We start from the raw sequence: 8,767 nt of genomic DNA, 5'->3' as shown, positions 1-8,767 counted from the left end.
TTTTTTTCCCTTTTTTCAAGTATCTGTGCTTTCGATGTAGTTACTGAATGATGAATTTCCCTCGTATGCTCAGTAGTCTTGTAATAAAAGCATGTAGTGTGTACTGCTTCGCGGCCTGGCTCCTCCTTGGGCGGGGCCGGGGGCGGGGCCGGCGAGCGACGGCCGGAAGGGGGCGCTGCCGGCCGGCGTGCCGGGCCGGAACTTCCGCGTGACGCCGGGGCGGGCGCTTTGCTCCGGAGGACACTCTTAAGGACCGGACGCTTCCGGCCGGGCAGCGCTGCGGCCGGGCTTGCTGGGATCATGGCGGAGAACCACTGCGAGCTGCTGTCGCCGGCCCCCGGCGGCCTCGGGGCGGGGCCGGGGGGCGGCCTGTGCCGCCGCTGCAGCGCGGGGCTCGGCGCCCTGGCGCAGCGCCCGGGCGGCGTGTCCAAGTGGGTCCGGCTGAACGTCGGCGGCACCTACTTCCTCACCACCCGGCAGACGCTGTGCCGGGACCCCAAGTCCTTCCTGTACCGCCTGTGCCAGGCCGACCCCGACCTGGACTCGGACAAGGTGAGGGCCTCGCGGGCCGGCGGGCGCCTCGGCCCGCCCTCCTCGGCGAAGGGGCCGGCGGCGGAGGCGGCGGGGCCGGGGAGGCCGGCGGCGGGGCCGGGGAGGCCGGCGGCGGGGCCGGGGAGGCCGGCGGCGGTGGAGGAGGAGGCGGCGGGGCCGGGGAGGCCGGCGGAGGAGGCGGCGGGGCCGGGGAGGCCGGCGGCGGTGGAGGAGGAGGCGGCGGGGCCGGGGAGGCCGGCGGGGCCGGGGAGGCCGGCGGAGGAGGCGGCGGAGGCCGGGGCGCCCCAGACCCTGGACTTTGTTTCGGACCTACTTTATTTCTTCCCTCGGCTGGCGTGGCCGGGCGTGTGCGTGTGCGCGTGCGCGCGCGGGGCGCCGTGGCGGTCCCCTCGGCTGCCCGGGGCCGCCGTTTGAATCGGCGCCGCTCGGGGGCGGGGGCCGGCGCCCGCCTCCGGCCGCGGCGGCGCGGGCCGCCAGCCCCTCCGCGGAAGATGGCTCCCCTCGGGGGAGAGGGGAGCGGCGGGGAGCCTTTTTTGTTCTACCTTGATTTCTAGGCGTCGTTTCCTGCCAGCCTTGTAAAAGAACGGCCGTGTCCAGGCTCACGGCCGAGTCTCCGACCGAGACTGCGTGCGCGTTGTTGTGCAGATAGTAACGAAACGAACTTGCTGCCTACGCTGAGGAGAGCGCGGCTCAGGAAGGTGACGCCGGAGCCGCGGGATGCAGGCTCGGCGGGGGTGCGTGGACTTCGGTGTGGCAGCACGAGCCCCATACGAAACCTGACTGGATTTCCCAGTAGAACCTATACGACTGCACTTGGCAGTGTTCCTTGCCAGCTTGCCATATTTGCAGGAGGCTTTCCAAAAAGACGAGGAGCTCTCTCCACTTAGAAAATCCTGACGGAGACAGTTCTCGGTGTCAGGACATGAGAACTCGGGTCGCCACAAAAGCAGAAATTAGGGCCTTGAACACACACTCTCTGAACTCTCCTCCCTCCGTCTCCCCCACCCCCTCCCCTTCTCCAGCTGTTCCCAGTTCTCATTTGATCAAGCTCCCTACTCTTACTTAGAGACTTGACCTCTGGAAAATGACTGCCATCTCCAGGATAGAAATAGGCTTTTGTCAGCTGTGGTTTCTCTCGTAGTGTGGGTGTATGTTTACTGTTGTTCTTAATCTTTTTCTGACCCTTTACTTGACTTTCTACTCCAGCAGTATCCCTGCTTTGCTTAACTCGGTTTTAAATTGTTCTTGTCCATTTGGGTTCTTTTGAGGCAGTGGCGGCCTGTGCAGCACTGAAACAGTAGATTCAGAGCCTGATGACTGATTCACCCCGTCATTTTATTTTTACAGCTACTCTTAAGAATTAGGCTTTACTGCAGTTGTGATCCGTGTGTGTGTGTGTGTGTGTGTGTGTGTGTGTGTGTGCAATTTTATCTATCAGAATGTATCTTTGTTGTAGTTGGTTTTTAACAATCATATTCTGTTTCGGAAATGTCAAAGTGAAATTCAGAACATACAGGTAATCTAGCAGATACAGTCTCTCATACAGTTGGTAGCAATAGATAAGGGTTAGTTCTAGTCACAGATAAGTTGCCAGAAAGAGTAGTTCTCACTAGCCATGTCACTAAACTGATAATGTATACATGAAGGTCTTCTCGGCCCCCTCCCAAGCTTCTGATGAAAGAATGTCCAAGGAGATACCTCCTAGGGTAAGGAATCTGAGGGCGGAGGGTGGAGGTTAGGGGTATTAGCAGTGGGAGGCCATTAATTACATATTGAAGACAAACAGGATGTTGATTCACTTGTGAGGATCTCCAAACTGACCTCATTAAGAGATTGAGGAAAGAATACCTGATAGCTGTTCCTAGAGTTGGACTTCAGCGGGAACCTGCTACGAGACCCCTTCCAGGGACGGGGCCTATTGTTGGGCATTTGGCATCGGGCCCACCAGTAGTGATTGTGGAGCTCCTGTGCTTGCCAGGTGCCGTGGTGGGATCGGAGTTGGGTGAGGACCCTTCAAATCAAAACCTTCTGGGGTTCCACAAGGCCTGGCGTGAAAACTTCCGTTCTACTGCACCCCTCCATCCCCCCAGTTCTTAGAGCCCAAGTTGGGACCCACTTCTGGCCATGCTTGTGTCCCCAGACCCTCACCCTCTGGTCTCCTGTCACCGCTGCTGTGATGTTCTCTGTATAGACGGCCTGAGTGGGACACAGTCCAGCGGGACTGTGCTGGGGTTGGCCGTCTGCTGTCCTGTCTTTTTTCTTCCCCATGTTGTCCCTGGGGCAGGCCAAGCTCATACTCCTTCTCGTGCTGCCTGTGGGGAGGGTTTGATTCCCTTTGGCTGTGTCTGTCTGTATTCCCAGCTGTTGTATTCCAGAGGCATTGCTGTAAACACAGCTTGTGTGTCGCTTTACTGGCCCCTGACTTAACGTGGAGGGGCAGACAGGGTGGCACTCGGTGGATCTTTGGGGGATTTTTGGGGGTGGTCATGGTGTGTCCTGTGATCAGGCCCTGAAGTCCTTTCCAGTGCCCACTCCGAGGACACTTGGTCCTGGTGAGTTTTAGGGTTAGGAGGGTAGGAAGGGTTAGGAGATGGCGTGTGGGCGGGAGTGCCATCTTTGGATCCGCTGCTGGCTTGGCAGGAGAAGTAGGGATTGCTTAGAGTGGAAATGGCCGATTATGCTCTGCAGAACTGAAGTCAGAGGAGCAGTGGCCTGGCAGAGTCCTGCAAATGGCCTGTGCGCTGGACATGGAGGAGGCACGAGGTGGGTTTCGTTTTGATGCTTGTGGTCCTAGCTGTGGAGCCTGGGCTGCATCTCCCACCTCCTCTACCACGGCTGCTTGACCTGAGTCTGTGATCACCTGGTGCAAGGCACATAGCCATTGGCTGTGAGCAGGCCAGTGTTGAGGAGGATGGACCTGTCCTTTCATGGGAAGTTGGACCCTTCCTCCCAGGCCTAGGCTCCATGGCCATCGGCTGCAAGGCTGGCCCTCTTTCCAGTAGGCAGTGCCTGGTCTCAGGTTAGCCCAGGAGTCTGACAACACTTGCCAGGTTTTCCACACAGAGTGTTCCCGGAACCCACCCATGCGCCTCAGCCTCCGGATGGGTGTGGCCGCTCTGTCTCCAAAGGGGCGGGACCCATGAAGCTGCGGCCCAGTGAGCGCAGAGTCGGGGCAGCGTGCTGCCCCCTCTCTAGTGTCCTTACGCCAGGCCAGGTGTCACCCCAGCTCCCTTTCAGAGCTCAGCGTGCGCTCCACTCACTCCTGCGGTGGTCCCTCTGCACACCAGGCCCCCACCACAGCCTTTGAAGTTGGGAAGGAGCCTGGTTTTGACTGTGATGTGATGGTGGTGACTTCCCCGCTGAGCAGAGGCTGCTCAATCAGGAGAAGTGGCAGGAGCTGCCACCTGGCACTGGGGAGGTGTAGCGATGGATGCACTTAGTGGTCATTGCTTTATCCTTGTGCTTCAATTTCATTTATTTATTTTTTGGTTGGTTGTGGGGCTTGAACTCTGGGCCTGGGCGCTGTCCCTCAGCTCTTCAGCTCAAGGCTAGAGCTCTACCACTGGAGACTCAGCACCGCTTCTGGTTTCCTGGTGGTTAACTGGAGATAAGAGTCTCACGGAGTTTCCATCCCCGGACTGGCTTTGAACCACGATCCTCAGGTCTCAGCCTCCTGAGTAGCTAGGATGACAGGCGTGAGCCACCAGAGCCCAGCCTGTACTTCATTTTTTTTTTGGGGGGGGTCCAGTCGTGGGGCCTGAACTCTGGGCCTGGGCGCTGTCCCTCAGCTCTTCAGCTCAAGGCTAGCGCTCTACCACTTGAGCCACAGCGCCACTTCCGGCTTTTTTCTTTTTGCTTATGTGGTGCTGAGGAATCGAACCCAGGGCCTCAGGCAGGCAAGGCGAGTGCTCTACCACTGAGCCACCTTCCCAGCCCCTGTACTTCATTTCTTAAAAGAACGTGTCCAGATGCTTTCTCCCCACAGAGTTTTCTTAATGTTTGTCTCGTGCATAGTCATTGCTGTGAATCTTCCCGAGTGGGGCTGGGGGGCCCGAGGCTCATGGATGGCCGGAAAGGACCAGGGCGCCGGTTGGGAGCCTTGCCGAGGGGCCGGGGCCGGGCTGCCTGGGCAGCAGCAAGCTTGTGAAGCACAGCGCCAGGGTTCCAGTATGCTGCCCGGCCCTGTGCTCTGTGTGGACTCGCCTACCCTGGGCTCCAGCCCCAGAGGGCAGTGAGCCCGCCCCACCCGGCTTCCCCCGCATCCATGGCTCTCGGGTCCTTGGCGGCTGTGGCACCTCTGCGCTCCACGGCTTGGTTTTGCAGGTAGGGCCTGTGCGGGCTGAGGGAGGCGCAGGTGCCACTGGGGACTGGGCAGGCCACAGCGGGGAGGAAAAGGAGCCAGGGCTCCCTTGGGTCCCAGCAGGAAATCAAGAACTCTTTGCCTTGTCTGTCCCGCAGAGGCCACCTTGAAGCTGCTGGGGACTGCGGAGCGGACCGCTTTGGGCCCCACAGCTGAGGGGTGAATGTTTGGCCGGGCTGTCCGGGGCGCAGTGTTCTGCACAGAGTGGGGAGACGCGGGCTGGGCGGCCGCACCCCAGTCCCACAGAGCCTCCGGGCTTGGTTTGTGCAGCCCGGTCCCTGCTCATCGCCGCAGTCCCCGTTCCCGCTGCCACCGGCGGCGTGCCAGATCCACACACTCAAGCGGCAGCAGCGCGTGTCTGCGGTGGACCGTCCTAAGTTAGGGAACCACCAGGGTGGGCACCCCCAGCCCAGAGCACAGAGCCCGCACCGCGGCCGTGCACCTGCTCACCCACCAGCAGGAAGCAGCCCTCGGGGCTCCATCCCCGGGAATCAGGAGCAGGCTTGTTCCACAAGAAGCCACGAGAGCCTCGTGCGTGGGGGTGGGGAGGAAGGGGCCCCCTTTGGGGAGTCCCCATCACATCTGCTTCCGAGCTTCGTTTGACTCACACACGGGAATGCCAGCGTCCCCCATTCTCGTTTCCAGCGGTGTGGAGGGGCCGCTGCCCTCTGGAGCTGGGAGGCCAAGGCCTGAGATGTGAGGGGCTCCTCCCAGGGGAGCAGGCCGCTCGCCCCTCCCTGTCTCAGCCCAAGCTGCTGTTCCCAGTGCACACAGGCAGCGCAGGACCGTGTAGCAGAAGCAAGTTGAGCGGGAGGGTCTCCCGGACCCTCGCAAGCTGTTAGGAGTTGGGGCCACCGCAGGGGTGCTGGTGTGGAGGTGGCAGGCGCAGGGTGCAGATTGGGCGCTGGCGGTGTCAAAGGCCTCTCTGGGGTTGAGGCTTGTGTGGGACAGGTCAGAAGGGTACAGGCGAGGGTTCGCATGTGAACGTGGAGTCACTTGAAACGTGACTTGTGATTTCAGAGGAAGAAAGCCAAGTGTGTCTCCCAGGCTGGTGGGGATATTGGTGTGGGTTAGATGGGGGGGCGGGGAGAGGGGGTGTTGCTAGAGTGCTCGCTGCATTTGCTCTACAACACGCTCCCCACAGCCCACCATCCCGGACGCTGTCGCTCCTCTCCTGAGCTACTCTCAGAACTTGAACTCGCGGCCCGCCCCTCAGGCTCCCACTCAGCTGAGCAAGCACTCCTAATTCTAGCTCTTCTATAAACCTCCCCGCCATGCCCAGATAGCCCGTGCCTGTTATAGGGATGGGCTGGGAAGATGGCTCAGTGGTAGAGTGCTTGCCTTGCATGCATGAGGCCCTGGGTTCGATTCCTCAGCACCACAGAAGCAAAAAGAAAAAAAGCCGGAAGTTGTGCTGTGGCTCAAGTGGTAGAGCGCTAGCCTTGAGCTGAAGAGCTGAGGGACAGCGCCCAGGCCCAGAGTTCAGGCCTCACGACCAGACCCAAAAAAACAACAAGAAAAATTAGAGATGGTCAGGAAAGAGGAAGAATGGCCACGCACGGCCATCCGCGGTGTCCAGCCTTGGCCTGCCTCCCAACCACTTCTCCTTAGTGTTTTAGGTGTCAGGCCGGCAGCAGACGGTGATGATGGGTCTAGCCGTCATCTCCGCAGGACTGCCGGCACCGCGCGCCCACCGGCAGCCCAGCCGGTGGAATGGAAGGTGGAGGAATGGAGGCCCTGAGCTTAAGACCCTTGGCCCTTTCTGTAGAGGCTGCCATCTCCCACATCCTGCCCTGTGCCTCGAGCTCACCTCTAGTGATGCACCGACAAAGTGTCCTTGCCTACCCTGCCTGCGCAGTGCCACGTGGGCCTTTGCCCTGCTGGGGCTCCGGTCCTACCAGCCGTGACACCGGCCTGGGCTTTACTGTGCGGGAGGAGTGCCGCGTGACCTCATCTCGCGCCGGCAGAGGCCAGCGGGGCAGCGGTGTGTCTGGAGTGCCCGGAGTGCCCTGCTCCCCCCCCCCCCTCAGGCGGCGGCCCGGCGACGGGCAGCCCTCGTCCGGATCTGAGGGTCTGGTCCCGAGCATGGTTTCCAGAGGTGCTCCTGCCTGAGCGCCCTGTGCTTGTGGCTTCCTGTGAGATTCTTGGGGAAACTGTGTGCGTGCTCATACTGGACTGGGCTAAGCAGGGCCAAGCATGCTCACTTGGCTTTTTCGTCAAGGCTAGTGTTCTACCACGTGAGCTGCGACTCTGTGTCTGGCTTTTTGTTGGTTAATTGGCGATAGCAGTCTCTTGGACTTGTGTGCCTGGGCTGGCTTTAAACCTTGATCCTCAGATCTCAGCCCTCCTCAGTAGCTGGGACTACAGGTATGAGCCACTGGTGCCCAGCGTGGGAAGACATGTTTATAGTCAAAGAAGAACAGGGATGGCCAGGTGTGGTAGTGCACGCCTGTAATCATAGCACTCAGCAGCTAAGGAGGATCATAAGTGAAGCCCTTGTTTCTTAAAACAGAGTAGCCAGGTGCTGGTGGCTCATGTCTGTAATCCCAGCTACTCAGGAGGCTGAAATCTGAGGATTGCAGTTCAAAGCCAGCCAGGCAAGGAATAGCTCTGAGACTCTTACCATCAATGAACCACCAGAAAATTGGAAGTGGCGCTGTGGCTCAAGTGGTAGAGCACTCGCCTTGAGCAGAAGAGCTCAGGGACAGTGCCCAGGCCCAGAGTTCAAGCTCCACGACTGACAAAAAACAAAAAAAGAGTAATAGTAATAGAAGTACAGGAATTGCAGTGGGAAATTCGCGTGGGTTTTAAGATGCGCGTCAAGCTGCCGGGGATGGTCTGAAGTGGGCTTTGTCATGGGTGCTGTCCTAGACAGTGTGGCGGTGTGATGGGGCTGGGTTGGAGAGGTGTTCCTGCTGCTCCCGCCACGCCTCCTGGGCGGCTGGACTGCTGAGTGGCCTGCGGAGCCGAGCAGCCGCAGGCTCGCGTGGCGCATGCGTGGCTCCTGGGTTCATGGGCCTCTCACTCTTGCCGCCCTCCCGCCGTGGCCGTGGTGAGGTGACAGCAAATGCCCTGCACTCCCTGGGTCTCGTTTTTCTGGAAGCCTCCAGGAGGATGAGGGTGAAGTCACGAGAAACCACCAGGAGAGAGAATGGGCCACCCGACCCCCCAGCCTGTCCCTCCGGCCCGGGACAGGCAGGTTTCTATGGGTGTGCAGCTGTGGGCGGGTCGCTGCCCTGGGTCTGGGGAGGGGTGTGAAGAAGCAAGGCCCTGGCAGGACATCCTGCTTGGTGGCTGGCTCCAGGCCTGGCGGGCCTCCGGGCCCTGCAGCTCCCACGCGGGCCTGTCCACCCGGTGTGGCCCAAGGGAGCCGCGCCCACCGTGGATATGTGAAATCGCCTTCCCCAGCCACTGGCGGGGACCTTGCTGCCCCCTTGCTGAGGCAGGAAGCGGCCACTCCTCCGTGGAGGTCTTGGCACTGCTGCTGTGGTGTCCAGGGGCAGGGCGCGGGCTGGGACGGGGCCGCCTGGCCCTGCTCTGACTAGAACTACTGCAGGACTGACAGCACGGCCTTCACTCTTCGCAGGATGAGACCGGTGCCTATCTCATTGACAGAGACCCCACCTACTTCGGGCCTGTGCTGAACTACCTGAGGCACGGGAAGCTGGTTATCAACAAGGACCTTGCAGAAGAAGGCAAGTGGTGGTTTTCTGCGCAGAAACTTGATCATGGGGGCAGTCCTGGTGTGCTAAACAGACTAGCCAGCACCTCCCTGAGGCTACGGGTCTCAGGGGAAGGGCTGGTGGCCCAGGGTGACAGGTGGCCTCTGGCTGGAGGGAAATCCCAGTTACGCGT

General features: G+C 60.3%; 1 protein-coding gene across 1 annotated transcript in view; it reads left to right on the top strand.

The window, feature by feature from the left end:
- The first annotated feature begins 300 nt into the window (after positions 1 to 300).
- Positions 301 to 8,767, top strand: part of Kctd5 (potassium channel tetramerization domain containing 5) — a 16,941-nt gene continuing 8,474 nt past the window's right edge. Inside the window, exons 1-2 of the mRNA XM_013011671.1 lie at positions 301 to 552; positions 8,499 to 8,714. Of these exons, the coding sequence (XP_012867125.1) occupies positions 301 to 552; positions 8,499 to 8,714 (468 nt within the window). The remainder of the gene's footprint in view (positions 553 to 8,498; positions 8,715 to 8,767) is intronic.

The sequence above is a fragment of the Dipodomys ordii genome, unplaced genomic scaffold (assembly GCF_000151885.1).
Source record: "Dipodomys ordii isolate 6190 unplaced genomic scaffold, Dord_2.0 Scaffold14, whole genome shotgun sequence".
Taxonomy (NCBI): Eukaryota; Metazoa; Chordata; class Mammalia; order Rodentia; family Heteromyidae; genus Dipodomys; species Dipodomys ordii.
Note: the sequence above shows the minus strand (reverse complement) of the source record. Positions and strands in the feature narration are given on the sequence as shown.